Consider the following 23,317-nt stretch of genomic DNA (forward strand, 5'->3'; position numbering starts at 1 on the left):
ACCTCGACTTTCTCCTTTCAGTGACAAATTTTTGCTAGCAAAGGAAGAGGTTTCTCAAGATCCAATCAAAATCATGCGTGCTTGTTGGTGAAATGAGAGCAGCTAGTCTCATCTGTCCCTGCTATCTTTCTCTTTTTATTTCTATTTCTCTTTGTTTTTCTCTTTCTCTTTCTTGAAGCATCATCCATTTTTCTTGATGGGCTATCATAAACTCTAGTCAACTCAACATTTTGAGATTCATTGTCCTTTTGAACTGCCATTGCTGCTTGATCCACCTCTACATCTTTATTCTCATTGCCCGAGTGTAGTCCCCTGTCTGTTGCAATGTTATGCTCAGCAAACGCTTGCAAATGTCCAAAAGTGAGTGATGGCTCTGGTTTCTCAAGTTCCATAGAGCACCAAATTTCAGTTGTCACTGCAGTATCATTATTCTCATACTCCGGGCGAATTCCCCAATACGCTCCCTGTCCGTGCATTGAATACACCTCAAACAGGCAGTAATCATTTGGGTTCTTCCCTTCTTTATTGTCAGAAGCGTGCCACAATGTTTCAAATGGTATGTAGATGAAACACATAGCAGACTTGGGCCATTTGGGCCATTTGCGAAGGTAATACTTCAAGGAATGATTTCTTCCAGGATCAGATTTGCAGACCAATGTAGCTATTAATATCCAATCCCTTTCATCAGTACAACCACATATAGAAAAACCCTTGAATTTATCGTTATACCAAGATGGGCTCAAATCAATCCAGTTCACATTTTGATTTATAAACTGATAATTGAACAACTCTAGGATTCTCACTTTGGGAAAACAAATGAGAAAATAATCCCTTTGGTGGTAGTCACACTGCAACATAAATCATTATTAATAAAAATCGATTCGACAAGAATATTCAACGTTCATATATGTGAGGGAGAGATAAAAACCTGGATGCATGTCCTAATTAAATGCTGTAGTGACTGCAACACATTAACTTGTTCACTTGAGACAGTTCCGTATTCGGATTTTTCATGACCACACCATGATATTGAGAGAAAACGCAACTTAAGATATTTAATTACTAGATATCTGATGCTCTTCAAGGCTAAATGATAATCTGCACATAGCTTCTCCAAATTTGGCGGTAGCTCTTCTGGCAATTCATTAAGATTCTGACAGAATTGAACGTCCAAGGTTTCAAGCCCTAAGAGTTCTTTGATACTTTTGGGTAAACAAGAAATATTGCTTCCCCTAAGATCCAAACTTTTCAAAGATTGTAAAGATCCTAAATCCTCAGGAAGTTCACCCAAAATATTGAGATTACTAATTTTGCCAAGCTTGGTGATGGACGGAGGTAGTTGAGAGATTGCAGTTTCTCTTGCATCAAGTGTCTGTAACTCTTGCAATTCACCGATGTTTTCTGGAAGCTTCTCTAGCTTTTTGCAGCCACAAAGATTAAGATGTTTAAGATTATTCAAATTACAGAGGTTGTTTGGTAGACTTACAAGATCTTCACAACCTTTCAGATTGAGCTCAGTGAGGCTGCTCAGATTCCCAATGAATGAAGGCAGTTCTCTTATCCCAATAGATTTTATGGTCAGTCTTGTTAAGCGCCGCATATCTCCATAGATTTCTGGAAATTCTTCTAAACTTGTGCATTTATCACCAAGATTAGGGCTTTCTGTTAACCCACCGCACCCGGTTAGATCCAATTGCTTCAAGTTGCTCAATTTCTGTTTTCATGAAAAAGCAAAATATAAAACATATTGCTTCTATGAAATAAGCAGTTCTATTTTATGGTTAAAAAATAAAGAGAAGAGAACCCCACCAATTCTGGAAGCTTTTTAAGTTTTTCACATTTACTCAAATCCAATTCTCTGAGCATTCTGCAATGTCCAAGAGAGGGATGAACCTCTTTCAAATTCTTACACCCATATAAATTTAGTATCTCCAAGTTTGGCATATCACCAAAATTAGGGATTTCTGTTAACCCACCGCACCAGCTTAGATTCAAATACTTCAAGTTGCTCAATTTCTGTTTTTATAAAAATACAAAATATAAAATATAATGTTACATACAAAATAAGCAATTCTATTTTATGTGTAAAAAATAAAAAGAAGAGAACCCACCAATTCTGGAAGCTTCTTAAGGTTGTCACAATGACTCAAATCCAATTTTCTAAGCATTTTGCAATGTCCAAGAGAAGGATGGACCTCTTCCAAATTCTTACACATCTCTAAAATTAGTGTCTCCAAGTTTGGCATATCACCAAAATTAAGGGTTTCTGTTAACCCTCGGTACCATCTTAAATTCAATTGCTTCAAGTTGCTCAATTTCTGTTTTCATGAAAAAGCAAAATATAAAACATAATGCTTCTATGAAATAAGCAGTTCTATTTTATGTGTAAAAAGTAAAGAGAAGTGAACCCCCACCAATTCTGGAAGCTTCTTAAGGTTGTCACAATGACTCAAATCCAATTTTATAAGCATTCTGCAATGTCCAAGAGAGGGATGGACCTCTTCCAAATTCTTACACATCTCTAAAATTAGTGTCTCCAAGTTTGACATGTCACCAAGGTTAGGGTTTTCTGTTAACCCACCGCACCCGGTTAGATCCAATTGCTTCAAGTTGCTCAATTTCTGTTTTCATGAAAAAGCAAAATATAAAACATATTGCTTCTATGAAATAAGCAGTTCTATTTTATGTGTAAAAAATAAAGAGAAGAGAACCCACCAATTCTGGAAGCTTCTTAAGTTTTTCACATTTACTCAAATCCAATTTTCTGAGCATTCTGCAATGTCCAAGAGAGGGATGAACCTCTTCAAAATTCTTACACCCATATAAATTTAGTGTCTCCAAGTTTGGCATATCACCAAAATTAGGGCTTTCTGTTAACCCACCGCACCCAGTTAGATTCAATTGCTTCAAGTTGCTCAATTTCTGTTTTCATGAAAAAGCAAAATATAAAACATAATGCTTCTATGAAATAAGCAGTTCTATTTTATGGTTAAAAAATAAAGAGAAGAGAACCCCACCAATTCTGGAAGCTTTTTAAGTTTTTCACATTTACTCAAATCCAATTCTCTGAGCATTCTGCAATGTCCAAGAGAGGGATGAACCTCTTCCAAATTCTCACACCCACATAAATTTAGTGTCTCCAAGTTTGGCATATCACCAAGATTAGGGCTTTCTGCTAACCCAACGCACATGTATAGATTCAATTGCTTCAAGTTGCTCAATTTCTGTTTTCATGAAAAAGCAAAATATAAAACATATTGCTTCTATGAAATAAGCAGTTCTATTTTATGTGTAAAAAATAAAGAGAAGTGAACCCCCACCAATTCTGGAAGCTTCTTAAGTTTGTGACAGCCACTCAAATCCAATTGTGTAAGCATTCTGCAATGTCCAAGAGAGGGATGGACCTCTTCCAAATTCGTACACATAGTTAAAATTAGTGTCTCCAAGTTTGGCATATCACCAAGATTAGGGCTTTCTGCTAACCCAACGCACATCATTAGATTCAATTGCTTCAAGTTGCTCAATTTCTGTTTTCATGAAAAAGCAAAATATAAAACATATTGCTTCTATGAAATAAGCAGTTCTATTTTATGTGTAAAAAATAAAGAGTAGTGAACCCCCACCAATTCTGCAAGCTTCTTAAGTTTGTGACAACCACTCAAATCCAATTGTGTAAGCATTCTGCAATGTCCTAGAGAGGGATGAACCTCTTCCAAATATAAAACATATTGCTTCTATGAAATAAGCAGTTCTATTTTATGTGTAAAAAATAAAGAGAAGTGAACCCCCACCATGAAAAAGCAAAATATAAAACATATTGCTTCTATGAAATAAGCAGTTCTATTTTATGTGTAAAAAATAAAGAGAAGTGAACCCCCACCAATTCTGGAAGCTTCTTAAGTTTGTGACAACCACTCAAATCCAATTGTGTAAGCATTCTGCAATGTCCTAGAGAGGGATGAACCTCTTCCAAATTCTCAAACCTATATAAATTTAGTGTCTCCAAGTTTGGCATATCACCAAGATTAGGGATTTCTGTTAACCCACCGCACGAGCTTAGATTCAAATGCTTCAAGTTGCTCAATTTCTATTTTTATAAAAATACAAAATATAAAATATAATGTTACTACAAAATAAGCAATTCTATTTTATGTGTAAAAAATAAAAAGAAGAGAACCCACCAATTCTGGAAGCTTCTTAAGGTTGTCACAATAACTCAAATCCAATTGTGTAAGCATTCTGCAATGTCCAAGAGAGGGATGGACCTCTTCCAAATTCGTACACATATTTAAAATTAGTGTCTCCAAGTTTGGCATATCACCAAAATTAAGGGTTTCTGTTAACCCTCGGTACCATCTTAAATTCAATTGCTTCAAGTTGCTCAATTTCTGTTTTCATGAAAAAGCAAAATATAAAACATATTGCTTCTATGAAATAAGCAGTTCTATTTTATGTGTAAAAAATAAAGAGAAGTGAACCCCCACCAATTCTGGAAGCTTCTTAAGTTTGTGACAAACACTCAAATCCAATTGTGTAAGCATTCTGCAATGTCCTAGACAGGGATGAACCTCTTCCAAATTCTCACACCTATATAAATTTAGTGTCTCCAAGTTTGGCATATCACCAAGATTAGGGATTTCTGCTAACCCAACGCACATCATTAGATTCAATTGCTTCAAGTTGCTCAATTTCTGTTTTCATGAAAAAGCAAAATATAAAACATATTGCTTCTATGAAATAAGCAGTTCTATTTTATGTGTAAAAAATAAAGAGAAGTGAACCCCCACCAATTCTGGAAGCTTCTTAAGTTTGTGACAATCACTCAAATCCAATTGTGTAAGCATTCTGCAATGTCCTAGAGAGGGATGAACCTCTTCCAAATTCTCACACCCATATAAATTTAGTGTCTCCAAGTTTGGCATATCACCAAGATTAGGGCTTTCTGCTAACCCAACGCACCAGCTTTGATTCAAATGCTTCAAGTTGCTCAATTTCTGTTTTCATGAAAACGCAAAATATAAAACATATTGCTTCTATGAAATAAGCAGTTCTATTTTATGTGTAAAAAATAAAGAGAAGTGAACCCCCACCATGAAAAAGCAAAATATAAAACATATTGCTTCTATGAAATAAGCAGTTCTATTTTATGTGTAAAAAATAAAGAGAAGTGAACCCCCACCAATTCTGGAAGCTTCTTAAGTTTGTGACAACTACTCAAATCCAATTGTGTAAGCATTCTGCAATGTCCAAGAGAGGGATGGACCTCTTCCAAATTATTACACATCTGTAAAATTAGTGTCTCCAAGTTTGGCATATCACCAAGATTAGGGCTTTCTGCTAACCCAACGCACATCATTAGATTCAATTGCTTCAAGTTGCTCAATTTCTGTTTTCATGAAAAAGCAAAATATAAAACATATTGCTTCTATGAAATAAGCAGTTCTATTTTATGTGTAAAAAATAAAGAGAAGTGAACCCCCACCAATTCTGGAAGCTTCTTAAGTTTGTGACAACCACTCAAATCCAATTGTGTAAGCATTCTGCAATGTCCTAGAGAGGGATGAACCTCTTCCAAATTCTCACACCAATATAAATTTAGTGTCTCCAAGTTTGGCATATCACCAAAATTAGGGGTTTCTGTTAACCCATTGCTCCCGCTTAGATCCAAATGCTTCAAGTTGCTCAATTTCTGCTTTAATTAAAAAAAACAATTTAGAACATAATGTTTGTATGATATACCAGATAGCTTAAGTATGTTGTGGGGAAGAAATAAAGAGAAGAGAAGATTATGAAAAAGAGAAGAGAAGGCTTACAAAAAAAGTTCCGTTTTCACAATGCTCACTGATGTGGAAAAGTTTCGTTTGTAGCTAATGTGGAAAATAATGAAAATTTTCGTGTATATATATTTCTTCTCTTTTAATTTAACAATGAAAATAAAGTTTCGTCTGTAGCTAATGTGGAAAGTAATGAAAATAATGAAAAGTTCCGTATTTATATATTTCTTCTCTTTCAATTTAACAATGAAAATAAAACCACTTTAATATCGTATATTCTTTTTAGATTTTACTTTTTAAAAATATTGAAAATTAAATATTTATAGGGCTTATGCCGTGAGGGAGTCTCCCAAAGCTTGCAAACTCTTTAGTAATCAGATATAATTTCACAGAATAAATTATACACAAAAGCAAGTTTATATTTTAGATGTTTTGGAAATACATATTATCTTAAAATCTAAATATATATTTAGTGCTCTTTTAATTTAACAATGAAAATACAATCTCTTTAATATCGTACTTTCTTTTTAAATTTTACTTTCTAAGATATTGAAAATTAAATGGAAAAGGACCAAAAATGCCCATAACCTATTGAATTTGGTTCGAAAATACCCTTCTTCCACTTGCTTGGACCAATAATGCCCTCAAGGTTATCTTTTGGCTTAAAAATATCCCTAACCTATTGAATTGACTCAAAAATACCCTTCTTCCACATATTGGACGAAAAATGCCCTTAATATAATATTTTGGCTTAAAAATGCCCCTAAAACCAATGGTTGATTAATTATCAAAGAAAATCCAATTTCTGACCCACAATTTATCTATTGTTAATTCTTACAGTAATTAGTCGTTATTCAATTCAATTTCTTATGGAATCATCGAAAAATCCAATTCTGATTTGAGTTTTTTGTTGACTGCTAATGAATTTGGATAATATTGGTCTTTTAGCTAATGTCTGAAACATGGTAGAAAAGAAAGAAAGGAATTCACGTCATTAGTTGGCATGTGTTATAGTACAGCACTGTCCATTCATTAGATAGATGTAAACCAATAGTAGCTCCAAAAAAATTCTTACCCAACATTAAATAGATGTAAAATACAGTGCCGCATATACATTGACTATTCATTACTAGATACTAAACGAATTAATATACATCATAGCTTCGAAAAAAATTCTTACCCAACATTAAATAGATGTAAAATACTAGTGTCCGCAGATACATTGACTATTCATTACGAGATATAAACGAATTAATATACATCACCTGTCGGGCTTAGCATCTGCAGGTATTACATTAGTGTTTTTATAGAAAGGTATTTACATTAGTGTTAGGCGGACAAAAAGAAAGTAAATCCCGTCAAATGCTCTATCAAAGGAGCATATGAGCAGGTTGTCAAATTAATACAATGGATTCAAAAGTATCAAACCTCTTTTTTTCGAATATTTGAAATAGTATCAATTGTTATGAGACTAATCTATTTTCAGTACTTGAGGGTATTTTTGGTCCAGTAGATGGAAGGAGGGTATTCTTGAGCCAAATTCAATAAGTTAGGAGCATTTTTGGCCCTTTTCCGAAAATTAAATATTTATAGGGCTTACGCCGTGATGGAGTCCTCCGAAACTTGCAACTTCTTATTAGGTAGATATAATAGCAAGAAGTAAATTATACAATTGTACTAACAATTTGCTCAGAATTATAATAGGACTTCGCAACAAATTCCTATTAATATCTAATTTTTTACAAATTTTGAAATCCAAAAATTAAAAATATTTCACATAAAAACTATTTCTTTACTATTCTCTGTGATAAAGTACTTTATTTTAGTTTGTGAATGTCAACTTAGTTCGATTCCACCGACACATTTTGAAGATTTAATTGGGAAAAGAAAGTTGATTGAGAGAAAGGGAGAGATTACCATTTCGATAGGGCAAAAATGTCAATAACCTTGCATAATAAACAAATAGATTGACTAATTGGGAAGGACACTCCATGCAAAAATTTGTAGTTCTAATTCCATTACACCCAAATATTTTGAAGATTTAATTGGGAAAAGAAAGAAGTACGAGCTGCTGGAGAGATGATACGTTTACTTTTCAAGTGAGTGATTACTAAATTATTATTTTTTATGTTAATTGTGTATATCAAAGCACTTATTTTGTGTAGGATATCGATCGTGGAGTGATTAATTCATGTGAATTAAACCTTACAAACAAGAAAAAAAACTGGAAGTTTGTTGTATTGGGGAGAAAGAGAGAGAGAAAGAGTGCACAAGTATTCCAATTACCAGGTGGCTTTCCAAACAGACCCTTAGGAAAATGGTACATTTACTAATGAAGTGAAAAAAATGAGGTTTTATGTGAAGTCATTTCTTTACTACCTTTTTTTTGTTTATTACATAGGGATAGGGGTAGGGTAGGGGTAGGGGATTATAATGTGGAGATTTGAACCCTCACTAACAAGGTGAAAGTCCATAACTGAACTACTAAGATTCCTACTTTTTTTTCCCAATAATTAATGCACAATTTGATCCCCTATTTTTGTTAAAATTAAAGTTATTTTCTAAATCATATTTTTTTTTTGTTTTCCCATCCAGGTACCCATATTCGAGCCCGTCTAAATCCGGTTTCGCACAACGCACAACCTATTCATTTGACTGGAACACAAAAGCAGTTCTTCTACAGTTTTAATAATTTGTCCAATATATTTTTTAGATTGCACAAAAAAATCGCTACAAGTCACCTGCTTGATATCTAAAGTTTGAAATTCAAAATTTTAAAAATTTGAAATCATTTCACAAAAAACAATTTATTTAATATTCTTTGCGATAAATAGCTTTGGTTTGTTAAGTTAATTCTAACTCTTTCTAATAAGATTAGTATTTGGAATGTTAGATTGAAAGTAACTGATTACCCAAATTGATAGGCTATATGAAATATTAAGTGGTCGTTTGGTAGTTAGCCAAAATTATCCCGGGACTAATTTATCTCAGGATAATGTTGGGAATAAAATAGACCCGCAAAAATAATATTCACGGTATTAGTGATAAACGCGGAACACTAACTTATGGTTAAATCAGCAAGAATAAAATGCAGCAATAATGACACCAAGATTTTACGTGGAAACCCTTCTGAATAAGGGAAAAACCACGGCCAAGAGGAGCAGCTGATATCACTATAGAGGAATTTTACACTGTGTAATAACGAGTACAAATACTCCTAAAACCACAACACCCTCAAAAGAAATAACACTCTTTTGATTTTCCCACCTCACTACAATATCACTCACACTCTATTTTTCTTCACAGACTATTTTCTTACAGTCTATGGAATACCTCACTTTTGCTCTCACTCAGATGTATTGTCTGAGATTTTGGTGTGTTACAAATGAACCATAAGCTGCCTATTTATAGGAATGAATTTCCTATGGTGAGGTAAGCGCTTACATCACGATTATGATGAGGTAAGCGCTTACATCATGAAAATGTGAACAAAGAAATTGGCTTGTTAGCCAAGTCCACAATTGTTGCCAATGTATAATTTGTCAAAGGAAGAAAAATCTTCCTTTCTTAAAATATGGGATAGGGGACTGTACCCCACAAATCTCCCCCTCCAGTCCCATTCACCTGAAGGAGGGTACACTGGCTTCTAATTTGAGTGCATGCCGACAAGTTCTTTGCACGATTCGAACTTGTCTCTCGGTACCGCCTTGGTCAGCATATCTGCAGGATTTTCATTCGTGTGAATCTTCTTGACTTGGAACAATTCGCTTTCCAATTGCTCACGAATCCAATGATATCTGACATCGATGTGTTTTGTTCTCGCATGGTACATGGAGTTCTTGCTCAAGTCTATTGCACTCTGACTGTCACAATAGACAACATACTCCATTTGCTGCAATCCAAGTTCTTGAAGGAATCTCTTGAGCCATATCATCTCTTTGCCAGCTTCAGTAGCCGCAATATACTCCGCTTCCGTTGTAGATAGTGCAACACACTTCTGCAACTTTGGCTGCCATGATATAGCTCCTCCTGAAAAAGTAAACAAATATCCAGTAGTGGATTTTCTGTTATCAAGGTCACCTGCCATATCAGAATCTGTATAGCCCTTCAAAATTGGATTTGATCCTCCAAAACACAAGCATTCATCTGATCTTCCTCTTAGATACCTGAGTATCCAGTTCACAGCTTCCCAATGCTCTTTCCCTGGATTTTCGAGAAATCTGCTAACAACACCGACTGCATGAGCAATATCTGGTCGAGTGCATACCATTGCATACATTAAACTTCCGACGGCAGAGGAATAAGGAATCTTGGCCATTCTCTGTTTTTCCTCTGTTGTTGTAGGACACATCTTTTTGCTCAATTTCAGATGACCAGGAAGAGGTGTGCTAACCCACTTAGCACTCTTCATATTGAAGCGCTCTAGTACACGTTCTATGTACTTTTTCTGCGACAAATAAAGCTTCTTTTCATCTCTCGAACGAGTAATTCTCATGCCCAAAATCTGCTTAGCATGACCCAAGTCTTTCATTGCAAAAGACTTACTCAACTGTTTCTTCAACTCGTCAATCCTGGAAGCATTTTTGCCTACAATCAACATATCATCCACATATAGCAGAAGGATGATAAAGTCACCATCAGAAAATCTTTGTACAAACACACAGTGATCTGAAGAAGTCTTCTTGTAGCCTTGCTCCCCCATAACAGACTCAAACTTCTTGTACCACTGTCTGGGAGCTTGCTTCAATCCACAGAGACTCTTCTTGAGTTTGCATACAAGATTTTCTTTACCTTTTGCCTTGAAGCCTTCAGGTTGTTCCATATAAATCTCCTCTTCTAAGTCACCATGAAGAAAAGCAGTCTTCACATCCATCTGCTCAATCTCCAAATCAAGACTAGCAGTCAAACCAAGAACTGTCCGAATGGAGGACATTTTCACGACAGGAGAAAATATTTCGTCAAAGTCAATACCTTTCCTTTGACCAAATCCCTTAACAACCAATCTAGCTTTGTATCTGGGCTTCAAGCTGTGTTCTTCGGCTTTAACTTTGAACACCCACTTGTTCTTCAAAGCTCTCATGCCCTTAGGCAAGTTCACCAACTCATAAGTATGGTTCTCACGCAGAGATTTCATCTCATCTTGCATGGCTTCAATCCATTGATCCTTGTGCTCATCTTCCATGGCCTCCTCATAACATTCAGGTTCTCCCCCATCAGTGAGTAATACATACTCATTAGGTGAATAACGGGAAGAAGGAACATGCTGTCTAGTAGACCTTCTAAGTGGAATATCTGACTCATCCACGACTTCATGAGTAGGAGCATCTACTTCATCAATAGCGACATCGTTATCATCATCAACATGCTGATCTGGAACATGATTCTGGGCATCACCATCGTCATCGAGCCCACCAACTTCATCAACATTTGTATGAGGAACTTGATCAAGATTAACTAAACCTTCAGAACTTGAAGATTTTATCTTCTCTGCTTTGTTAATATCTTCAATGGTTTGATCCTCCATGAAGATAACATCACGGCTTCTCACAACCTTCTTCTCAATTGGATCATATAGCCTGTAACCAAACTCATCAAGGCCATAACCAATGAAGATGCACTGCCTTGTCTTGGCAGTTAATTTCGACCTTTCATCTTTAGGCACATGTACAAAAGCTTTACAACCAAACACTTTCAAGTGGTCATAGGAAACATCCTTTCCATACCAAACTCTGTTTGGAACATCACTTTGCAAAGCAACCGCAGGGGATAGATTAATAACATGTGCAGCGGTCAATAAAGCCTCACCCCAAAAGGAATTCGGCAGCTTTGCTTCAGAAAGCAAACATCTGACTCTTTCCATCAAGGTCTTGTTCATCCTCTCTGCTAAACCATTAAGCTGAGGAGTCTTAGGAGGAGTCTTCTGGTGTCTGATACCCTGTTGCTTGCAGTATTCGTCAAACGGTCCACAATATTCACCACCGTTATCAGTACGAATACACTTCAGCTTCTTTCCAGTTTCTCTTTCAACTGAGGCCTGAAACTGCTTAAAGACACCCAACACTTGGTCTTTAGTCTTTAAGACGTAGACCCAAAGCTTCCTTGAGCAATCATCAATAAAGGTAGCAAAATAAAGTGCACCACCCAAAGTCCTTGTCTTCATTGGACCACATAAATCTGAATGCACCAACTCAAGCAACTCTGTCTTTCTTGAAGGAGGATGAGACTTGAAAGAAACTCTATTTTGTTTTCCAGCCAAGCAGTGCTCACACTTTTCTAATTTAGCACTTTCGAAATTTGACAATAATTTCTTTTTGGCCAGAACATTTAGTCCTTTCTCGCTAATGTGGCTAAGCCTCTTATGCCATAACGTTGAAGAGCTATTGCTCTCAACTGCATTCACCATATCAACACAGGTAGAGGCCGTAGTCCAGTATAGACTACGACGCTTTTCGCCACGAGCCACAATCATGGAACCTTTAGTAAGCTTCCACTTTCCAGCACCATTGGTACTGACATATCCCTCATCATCCAAAACACCAACAGAGATCAAGTGCAAACGAACATCAGGTGCATGTTTTACATTGTTTAAAACTAGTTTAGTTCCAATACTAGTTTTCAAACAAATCGTTCCAACACCAGCCACCCTGGATACAGTCTCATTACCCATACTCAAAGTTCCAAAGTCACCCGGAGTATAGGATGAGAAAAATTCCTTCCTTGATGTCACATGAGATGCGGCACCACTGTCCACAACCCAGCTTGACTCATCACAAGCAATATTTATCAGATCCGCATCAAGGACAGTAACAAGATCTTCTGTAGTGACAGCGGCAACACGATTGCCATCTTCTTTCTTTTCCTCCTTTCCTCTATTCTCTTTTTTCAAAATCCGGCAGAACTTCTTTGTGTGCCCTTTTTTCCCGCAATGATAGCAGTCAATATCTTTAAGTCTGCTTCTGGATTTGCTTCTATGATGTTCTCTATTTTGAGAACCACGATTCTTGCCTCTCCCCCTAGTGTCAGTCACCAAGACATCTGATGAGGAGGAACCTTGAGATTTTCTTCTCATCTCTTCATTTAAAAGACTGCTCTTGGCAAGATCCATAGAGATCACACCATCCGGAGCAGAATTTGATAATGAAGTTCTAATAATTTCCCAAGAATCTGGTAGGGAACCAAGTAGAAATAAGCCTTGAATTTCTTCATCAAAATTAATACCCATAGCAGATAACTGGTTCATGATCCCCTGAAAAATATTCAGATGATCTGTCATTGCGGAACCATCGTGGTATTTTAAACCCAACATTTGCTTTATCAGAAACATCTTGTTATTACCAGTTTTTCGAGCATACAAACTTTCAAGATGCTCCCATAGGGTCCGAGCATGTGTCTCTCCAGAAATATGGTTCAACACATTATCGTCAACCCACTGTCTAATAAAGCCGCAAACCTCGCAAACCTGCCGATGCAACAAATTCCACTCTTCATCTGATTTATTATCAGGCTTTTTATTTCCAAAGACAGGTTGATGAAAATTCTTGACATAGAGCAAATCTTCCATTTTGCCCTTCCAAATGGCATAATTTACGCCACTCAAAGTAACCATTCTACTAGTGTTGGCTTCCATCGTTTATCACAAATACAAATATTATTTTATTCGAAGACCAAAGTAATTCTTTTCTGATGTGGAAGTTCAGACTGTGCTGCAACCACAGAGCATACTCAGACAGAACCTTGGCTCTGATACCACTTGTTGGGAATAAAATAGACCCGCAAAAATAATATTCACGGTATTAGTGATAAACGCGGAACACTAACTTATGGTTAAATCAGCAAGAATAAAATGCAGCAATAATGACACCAAGATTTTACGTGGAAACCCTTCTGAATAAGGGAAAAACCACGGCCAAGAGGAGCAGCTGATATCACTATAGAGGAATTTTACACTGTGTAGTAACGAGTACAAATACTCCTAAAACCACTACACCCTCAAAAGAAACAACACTCTTTTGATTTTCCCACCTCACTACAATATCACTCACACTCTATTTTTCTTCACAGACTATTTTCTTACAGTCTATGGAATACCTCACTTTTGCTCTCACTCAGATGTATTGTCTGAGATTTTGGTGTGTTACAAATGAACCATAAGCTGCCTATTTATAGGAATGAATTTCCTATGGTGAGGTAAGCGCTTACATCACGATTATGATGAGGTAAGCGCTTACATCATGAAAATATGAACAAAGAAATTGGCTTGTTAGCCAAGTCCACAATTGTTGCCAATGTATAATTTGTCAAAGGAAGAAAAATCTTCCTTTCTTAAAATATGGGATAGGGGACTGGACCCCACAGATAAGTGGGATAAGGTGGGATAACCCACCCTTAGGATAAGGCTTCATTTTATACCGTGTTTGGTAGGAGGTATAAATTTATCCTGGGATAAATTTATACCTTCTACCAAACACGGTATAAAAAATTAGTGCTGGAATATCTCAGCCTATACCATGCACCAAACGACCCCTACCGCTGTACCATTTTGATGTTAGTTATGCCTATGGACAAAAATTTACTTCTTATAGCATTTCCAATGTAAGGTAATTAATTTATGTTGATTCAACTAGGAAAAGGGGACGAATAGAACTTAAGTATGTTGGAGAGAGAGGAAGCACAACCATACCTTCGATGTTGTCCAAAAATGTTTGACAAGCTTACTATCATGTAAAGAAAGCCCGACGAGATGTAATGGCTCAAAATACTCCGGCAACGAACTTGAAGGATAGCGTTTCCAATCAACCCACCGCAAGCTAGTGGGGAGATAAGTGATAGTGCTACCATTCACATGACCATACTTAATATCATCAATTTTGAGCACCTGCAGCCTTTGCATCTTCTTGAATGCCTCATCTTTGAAATAGTGTGTCTCTGAGCTTCGCATGCTTTCAACTTTTTCTGCTTCCTATAAAGAATGAAACATATCTTTATTTGTTAAGGAATAAAAAATGTGGAAAAATCTTGACAGAACAACCAAGTATTTTAAGAGCTTATGAAATTTTATATTAATTACGTCAAAATATTGCTTACCAACTTTCCTTCAAAAAGGTCACGAACGTCCTCGGGGAGCCATATTCTGCGCTTAGTGCACTCTTCCCTTGCAATATTTTTACCCATTTCTCTTATCGTGTTATGCATCAGACTTCTATATCTATTGATGGATAATAGAGATTTTTCAACAAGGTTTTTTATTCCTTGCAAGTTGATATCACAACTCTCAAATACTCGTTTTACATAATCTATTGAATCATCACTGTACAAGCATGCAATATCCAGAAATATTCTCTTCTCCTCTTTATCTAGTCCATCAAAACTAATCCTAAGTTTTCCTAGAATATCGTTGTCAGGGATTTTCTTCAGTCTAGCAATTATCCTTCTCCATTCTTCTTCGTCTCGTTGATACAACGAAGAACCCAAAACTTCAAGAGCTAAAGGCAGCCCATCAGCATACTCCACCACTTGGCTAGAAAGCCCCCGAAAACCTTCCTTTGGAGATTCACTTCTGAAAGCATGTCTACGAAACAGTTCAACAGCTTCCTGCTTAGGTAACAACTGGACTTCATACCCCTCATCCATATGAGTGACTAACAAGCGCTGATATCTTGTTGTAATCAAGATTCTACTACCTTCACCAAACCACTCTCGCCCTCCAACTAAAGCTTCTAGTTCTTCTTTGCGATTTACATTGTCAAGAACGATAAAAACCTTCTTCTTGTGACACTTCCTTATCAAATTCTTTCCCTTATAGCTGCTTGTCACATTCAAGTCTTCATTGAAGAGTTCATACATGAGGGCATGTTGCAACCATCGTATTCCGTTATCCCTCGGTCCTTCTCCAACATCAAGAAAACAAGCACCTTCAAATTCACTACGGTATTTCTGAAAGATAACCGTTGCAATTTTAGTTTTCCCTATACCGCCCATTCCGCAAATCCCAACAAACCAAACATTGTCATTTGATTTCGTGTCTAGTAATGAGATTACTTTCTCAACCTGATCTTTCATACCAACTAAGCTCTCCGGAAAGGGTGGATTAACTTGAAGCAACTTCGGAAATATGTCATCGACTACCTTCTTAATGCAATCGACCTCATCCCTACAAATTACAATGAATGAAAGAGTCACTGCATGTGTAAATCAAGTAGAAATTAATCATGTGTAAATTAAAACAAATGCTACAAGGTAGTTTAAGAAAATCTAGACATCTGAACAAAGGATGACTGCTCTATTTTTCACATGAGAAGTAAAAGGGTTCCCCTGCCTATACACTTGATGATCAACAAGGGTTTATTGTCTCCCTCATAACATTACTTTCCTAGTACCACCATTAAATCATTAAACAGGCACATGCTCAAGGTATGTCCATTAATTTATTACACTATTTAATTAAATTAAGCATATGCACATAGATTATATGTCTTTTTTTTACCGGTGTTACAAGGTAGTTTAAATCAACTATTATGAATTATAACATTTTTTATATTTTTAAATCTAATAACATCATCAAACAAGCACATATTTAAGGTCTGTCCATAAATGTAAATTATAATTACAAGTAAACTGACTACCATATACGTCTCTGTTTACCTAGATCTTTGTTCCTTTTTTCGGTAAGAGTATAGATGATAATTGTGTGAGGTTGTAGCTAAAAATTTGGTCTTTTTCCTTTTGATAACGAGAAACTAGAAAAAAAGCAAGAAAGCTTACTCGAAATTTGGTAAATAATGAAATCCTTTTATTTCCCCTGCCTCCGCAAATGCATCCCTCCATCTTTGAACCTTCTCCAAATCATCTTTGTATTTTTTCTCGTGCTTGGAAAATGATTTAGCGAAAGGGGGATTTTGATGGCGCACATCTGATGGACTGACATCATAGAAGACTGGAATCACAAGCTCCAATTCACTTTTGCACTTTATGATGTGTGCAAGCTCCTCTAAGCACCATCTTGAAGATGCATAGCTTTTTGAAAATATCACGACCGCGAATGTGGCCTCTTCTATGGCTTTTAAAAGTTCACCAGAAATTATTTTTCCCGTTTCCAACCGCTCATCGTCTTTGAAAGTGCGGATTCCTCTCTGTTTTAGAGCATTATAGAGATGACTCACAAAGGTTCTACGTGTATCTTTCCCTCTAAAACTCAAAAAGACATCATACTTGGAAACTTTGGAAGAAGAAGCGTGAGACATTGTTGAAGAATATTGCTAAAGCCTAAAAGGAAATTCTCAGCTTTGGATATGTGGTGAGAAAACTCATACAATATAGTTGTTGTGCTGCTTAATAAAGAGAAATATTTGAAGCTTAAGAGGCAAAATAATTCTCAGCCATGTAATTTGATCTATGGAGAAACTTCCAATCATCTTCCTATTTGTCATAAAAGTGAACCCAACTTCTTCATTATTGTGAGAAATTACAGTGTGAAACAGGGGAGTAGACCTGACTTGGTCAAAAAGTAAGAAAAAACAAAGTTGAAAAAGACGACGAAAACAAATGGAAAGGGAATCAAAACAAATTCTCTATTAGAATTAATAATACTTGTAATTGCAGTTAAAATATTAAATTTGAGAATGAGATACAACTTTTGTCTAAATCAAAACAATTTAGAAAGTTGTTATAGTTAAGAAAATGAATAACATCTGGAGGTTAAATGGTACTTAATAAATGTTACATAAATATTTTAGCATATGTTGGCACTAGATTGTAAATAGAGAGCTCTATAAATACAATATCTAAGTACTACTACACTACTATATTTTAGGCATTGAAACATTTTTGAGAAATCACTCATTTTGTTTAAAGCTGTTAGACTTGTCATTAAGCATGTCGATGGTGGACCTATTCTAATTTAATCATTGTTAATAATATCAAGTTGTTTTCATTATTTAAGTCAATGTCTGGTACGAAGTCTTCTTAGAAAATACATATTTGTAGTTATATACATTTTTCCACGCTACTTTATGAAATTTTTAAGAAGCCCCATTTGTTCAATTGGATAACAACTTCTTAGAAAAATCCCATTAACAAACACAAAGAAAAAGAAAGCTTACTTACTTTGCCCCAAATTCATCCTTTCATCTTTGAATTTTCTCTACATCATCTTTGATTTTTTTTTTTCTCTCCATGTTGGGGAAATTGACTCAGCGAATGGCTACATCACATGGACTCAAATCATTTCTTTTTATAATCTTCCTTTTGTTCAATAAATTGTACGTACACTAACCTTTTTCGCTATCTTAGTGAGAAATTAAAAGAGGGAAGAACACAAATGAATCAGGAATGCAAATTAGTAAAGTGAAAAAAACGAATGAAAGATTTCTCTTATGAAGTGATACCATCAGGAAAATAATAATTAATTAAAGAGAAACGGGTCAGATTTATCCTTTGCTTTTAATACAGTAATAATAATTACTCACTCTTGAAAATAGTGTCCACTTAATTTTTTTCTTCAATAAAAAAGAGTGATCACTTATCAATTTTAAAAAAAAAAAAATTAAGTTTGTCCCTATTAAGTATTATGTGATCAAACCCTAAAATTCATTTAATTAGGAGTAATTTAATCAAATTATATATTTTTATCTAAAAATTAGTATTTTTGTAAGGAACGTTTGAATGAATAAATGGACATACTTTTTAATCCGGAAGAAGTATCGTTTAATATGTTATACTTAAAACCAAAATCACCGTGTGACATTGCCACCTTATCACCTTTTAAATGTTACACGTGTAATAAGACTTTCTTTTGTGTCTTCAAGTAAATTCTCAATCCTTTATTGGTTTTCACCATATAAGTAATAATCGTTGAAAAGCAATCACATGAGTTTTCCACTTTCCAGCTCCTCATCGTCTTTACAACAATAACAACAACCACCCAGTAAAATCTCACATCGTGGTGTCTGGAGAGGGTAGAGTGTACGCAGACCTTACTCCTACCAAGGTAGGATGGTTGTTTCCGAAAAACCCTCGGCTCAATAAAAGCATAAAAAAGAAGTCAGATAAGGTTAAGAAAATCAAAGCGATATGAAATGAAATAATGTAAGCGACACAGATAACACAGGATAATCAAAGCACAGAAAATAACAGATAATAGCAGAAATCTGAGCAGAAGAAATAACAGCTCTTCATCGTCTTTAAAAATAATATTTCCGTCTTGTACTAAAGCATCATAGAGATGACTCAGAAAGCCCTTACGGGTATCTGGACCTCTAAAACTCAAAAAGATATCATATTTAGTGTTAGAAGAAGAAGAAGAAGAAGAAGAAGAAGCGTAAGACATTGTTCATGTATGTAAGCCTTGGTGATACAACTCACGCACTACAAGAAAAAAAATATTTGACAATAATTTTTTTTTGTTGTAATAAATTAATTATTGTTATAAAAAGTACTTTTGACAATAAAAAAAATTATTGCATAAACTTTTTTCCAACTGCTGTTATTGCAACGACGTGCAACAATTTTTTTTTTGTTACCAAAAATGTTTTTTGCAATAATAATTAATACTATGACAATACAATTAATTATTTGGCAACAAAAAAAATTCATTTGCCAAAATAAAATCAAATTATTGCTAAATATTAAATTTTTTTGTTACCTTGTAATGACGTTTCTGGGTTGCTCTATTGCTTAATAAAGAACAATAGTACTTCAGACTTTACCTTTGATCTGGTCCTAGTCTATAGGGAAACTTCCTATCATCTTTCTATCTGTCATAAAACTGTGTGACTACCCCACCTTTTCAAGAAAACGTGTTGACTACCGTACCTTTTCAAGAAAACGCGTATGTAAAATTAACTACTATGACTACCGTACCTTTTCAAGAAAACGCGTATGTAAAATTAATTACTATGACTAACCTACCTTTTCAAGAAAACGTGTATGTAACATTAATTACTATGATTAAATTTGTGAGATATTTTTTCTGGAATTTTTCAAAATAAACTAAAGTGTATCTCCAGCTAGCAGAAGTGATGTATGTACAATGTGGCACAGTGAAAGATAGCTGAGGCTGGGTCGTTCTTGTCAGCCATATTTTTGATGATTATGTTCACATACTTCACTAGATACAAGATTAGAGATAAGGGGGCTCATTTTATTATATGACTCTCACAAGTGATGCTAGTTGTGTGAGATTTTTTTTTGTCTCACAAAAAAAGTTGACCGAAAGTTTATAGTTAAAAAAATATAAGATTTGGATCCACCAACTTATGAGACAAAAAGAAGCATCATAAAATTAATATCATTTGCATGAGTGGCATAAATAAGGGTAATGCTTGCAGGTACATAAAGAAGGTTTAATAAAAAATTACGGAAGCAGAATATGTATATTTCTTATCATTACATTTGTCATTATATTTTTACTACTTAAAAAGTTTTACTGTAATATCTTTATTGTCTTATGGTTATAGTCTCTGCAACATTATTATGGAGGTCCAACTTATGAAGTTTCCACGCAGTATAATTGTTCAATTGGGTCCAATTTCTTACAAAGTTACAACAGCTTTATTGTCCCTTTCCTTTTTTTCCCTTATTATTTCCTTTTGCATTTACTTAATAGTGAGTTAAAACTGAAATATAATGGTATGGACCAACCTCACAGTTCTTATTTTCCTAACTTCAAACATGGTCTTACTTTGTTGTGGCAAAACACAATTAATACATAAAACCGTTTTACGATTACTGTCAAATTTACTTCTAGCACCAAAAACTCTAAAAAGTTAAAAGTTGGACGAGTTAAGGTTAGAGTAATTGATAGCTCAAATAATGAAGACTAAGACTCTTTTTGCTTTTTCACTATTTCCTAATCTTGATGGAGAACTTCTTATCATCTTCCGATTTTAAGTCATAAAATTTTACCCTACCTTTCTCAATATTGCAGTGAGAAATTAAAGAGTGAAACAGAGAAGAACGCCTGAATGAGCGGTGTGTGAAAAAGGAGAAAACTCAACAAAATTGGTGCCTTATTAAAGAATACTGTAATAAAGATTAGCAGAAGTAGTGTTATGTAGTTGAGGAGGAGGGATCTTAATACTACTTCACTTGAAACAAGATTAGAGATAAGGAGAAGCTCGCAAAGATTAGGTGTGTAAGAAGATTTAGCACGAAGTTAAGGAACCAAAATATGTGTTTTTCTTATTAAATTGCCTTTGTCATTATACTTTTACTATTTGAAATTTGTTGTCTTATGGTTAATGTCTCCGCAACATTTTGTGAATGGGTCCAACTTCGAATGATGCTCTCATGTTCAATCGGGTGAAATTTCCAGTAATTTTAGTATCCACTTCATTGCATTTGTTTCCTTTTGTCTTTTACTTGACCGTGACATAAAATTGAACCCTACCTCTTTGACTATTGCAGTGAGAAATTAAAGAGTGAAACGAAGAAAGAAAACAAATAAAGAGATAGAGACAGTAATCTCTTCAAGATTGCAAATTGGGGTGTGTGGGGGGGTGAGATATTGCCCAGAAATTGAAGAAAAAACTAAACAAAACCTTTTCCCTTTGTCAAATCAAAGTCTATTTACAATGAAAAGGTTTAAAAAAGCACTTATTTTGATAGACATAAATCTTTATTTTCACTGCTACAACGATGTAACTCTGTTGTAGCATCCACCCTTCCGTAAATTGATTTCCAAATTTCAATTGCAAAATGTATTAACTAAACTAACTAATTGCAATAGGAATTTTCACTAATTGCTCTGTTCCACGGTTGTTGATTTCAGAAGGTTCTTTAGGTAATTTGACAATGCACGGGATTTGCACATGCACAAATTTGTTAAACTTAGTAGGCGTTTGGGATTGAAACCAAATACTTTTCGTTTTTATTTGGGATTTTTTTAAAGTTGGAATTGTGTTTGGTTATAGTTTTTGTAAAAAATATTTGGTTGTTTGAATGTAATGAAAGTGAAAAAGTGAAAATAGAATTTTAGGTGTTTTCCAAATACAACTTCAATTTCATGGTCATACGTTGATTTTCATATAAAGTGGGGAAAAGGGGGGGAAAATGAATAATTCTCATGGCCAAACACATCCTTAAGTAATTCATTCGAAAATTCTGATAAATTTGAAATTGTGATTTAAGGAACTCAAAGTTGTGTTTGAACATGCATTTTACTTGGAAAAAATTTGAATTTTTGTGAGTGGAAATGAAATTTCTCCCAAAAACTGGTTTGAGTCAATTTTTGGCACTTGAAAATATTTTTAAAATATGATCAAATTTCATAGCAAAATTGATATTTGAAAATAAATTTTCAAAATTTGATCTGGTCAAACGCTAGTTTAGAGCTTCGAACCATTGTTTTAAAAGACAATTTTGGGACTCGCCTCGGGGAGGGGCACTGGCAAAACGCCTCGAGGCTTACGTGTGGGGCTTAGTTCGGTAAGGCTTACGCCCTAAACACGCCTAACGTCGAATGTTGGGGGCTCGCGTAATAGTTCTTACACAAATTATGTGTCAAATTTCTTTGTTTAACACTGTTGGCACTCATAATTCTTAAATAAAATGATGTTTAATAGTCTTTTTAACTATATAAATAAGAAGATTGAGAGTAACTCAAATAACAAGCCCTAGTGTTACATACTTACTAATTGAGAACACTTGAGGCTGAATAACAATTAACATTTATTTTAAAAATAGATAGACGAATTATACATATTCACTTATCATTGGTCTTCATGTTTTTGTCCTATGTCTCAAAATTATCATATTTTATTATTTCAATATTTGAAAAGGAATTTTGTTTTTATTCTTGAAGGAGTGATGTTTTAATTATAATACGAATAAAGTTTATTGATTATTTTCTTTCAGGGAGGTAACTTTCATAGTATGATAGTAATGCATTTTAATAAATTGTGATTCTTTTATTGTTTGAAAGTAAGATGTTAGAGTTGATTTGCATCTCATAATAGCTTTTAAATCATTGCATTATTTATAAATGTAAAATCATGTTAGAAGTTTTATTTTCTATGAATTTCTTTAATGTTTTTATTTTTTTTAATTATTAATATATATATTGTCACACCCCGACCTTATTAGGGTGTGATGGGCACCCGACCCCATATTCGGAGCCGAGCGAACCTGCTGACTCTTATTACATACTTAACCTCTTTAGACTCTTACATCAATAAGGAGTGGAAACATAGGAAAGCTTTCAATTTTTTTTTTCATCGTACTCAAATCAAATATAATCTATGATCATATGGACTTTATAACATAACATAAAATGACACATAGGCTAGTGGGGCCTTTCACAATACCGACATCCTATACCCACGACTCTGTCTGCAAAGTCTCTAACATTTATCAGACATCGTAGCACATGTACTCTGACTCGGTAAGCACTCCAGGAATTAGTGGAGCTTGCCAACTCTGCTGGAATATCTTCTATATTAGGTTCAACTCATCTGGGTGTACCTGCGCGGCATGAAACGCAGCCCTCGAAGAAGAGGGGGTCAGTACGAGCAATGTACTGAGTATGTAAGACATGAATAATAACATAT

General features: G+C 34.8%; 1 protein-coding gene across 24 annotated transcripts in view; it reads right to left on the reverse strand.

Annotated features, from left to right (window-relative positions):
* Positions 1 to 23,317, reverse strand: part of LOC132604339 (TMV resistance protein N-like) — a 76,909-nt gene that overhangs the window by 5,261 nt on the left and 48,331 nt on the right. For 16 of the 24 annotated variants that reach the window (XM_060317812.1, XM_060317811.1, XM_060317810.1 and 13 more), the window contains exons 4-18: positions 14,455 to 14,733; positions 5,483 to 5,692; positions 5,180 to 5,386; positions 4,788 to 4,994; positions 4,485 to 4,691; positions 4,182 to 4,388; positions 3,881 to 4,087; positions 3,321 to 3,527; positions 3,018 to 3,224; positions 2,716 to 2,922; positions 2,415 to 2,621; positions 2,112 to 2,318; positions 1,810 to 2,016; positions 929 to 1,714; positions 3 to 848 (exon numbers count right to left, since the gene is read on the reverse strand). In XM_060317812.1, coding sequence (XP_060173795.1) covers positions 72 to 848; positions 929 to 1,714; positions 1,810 to 2,016; positions 2,112 to 2,318; positions 2,415 to 2,621; positions 2,716 to 2,922; positions 3,018 to 3,224; positions 3,321 to 3,527; positions 3,881 to 4,087; positions 4,182 to 4,388; positions 4,485 to 4,691; positions 4,788 to 4,994; positions 5,180 to 5,386; positions 5,483 to 5,692; positions 14,455 to 14,733 — 4,329 coding nt within the window. In that variant the 3' untranslated portion in view covers positions 3 to 71. Of the gene's footprint in view, positions 1 to 2; positions 849 to 928; positions 1,715 to 1,809; positions 2,017 to 2,111; positions 2,319 to 2,414; positions 2,622 to 2,715; positions 2,923 to 3,017; positions 3,225 to 3,320; positions 3,528 to 3,880; positions 4,088 to 4,181; positions 4,389 to 4,484; positions 4,692 to 4,787; positions 4,995 to 5,179; positions 5,387 to 5,482; positions 5,693 to 14,454; positions 14,734 to 14,858; positions 15,953 to 16,535; positions 17,266 to 23,317 lie in introns of those variants that run through there. The other 8 variants (XM_060317817.1, XM_060317820.1, XM_060317813.1 and 5 more) reach the window with 8 other exon arrangements.

The sequence above is a fragment of the Lycium barbarum genome, chromosome 7 (genome assembly GCF_019175385.1).
Source record: "Lycium barbarum isolate Lr01 chromosome 7, ASM1917538v2, whole genome shotgun sequence".
Taxonomy (NCBI): Eukaryota; Viridiplantae; Streptophyta; class Magnoliopsida; order Solanales; family Solanaceae; genus Lycium; species Lycium barbarum.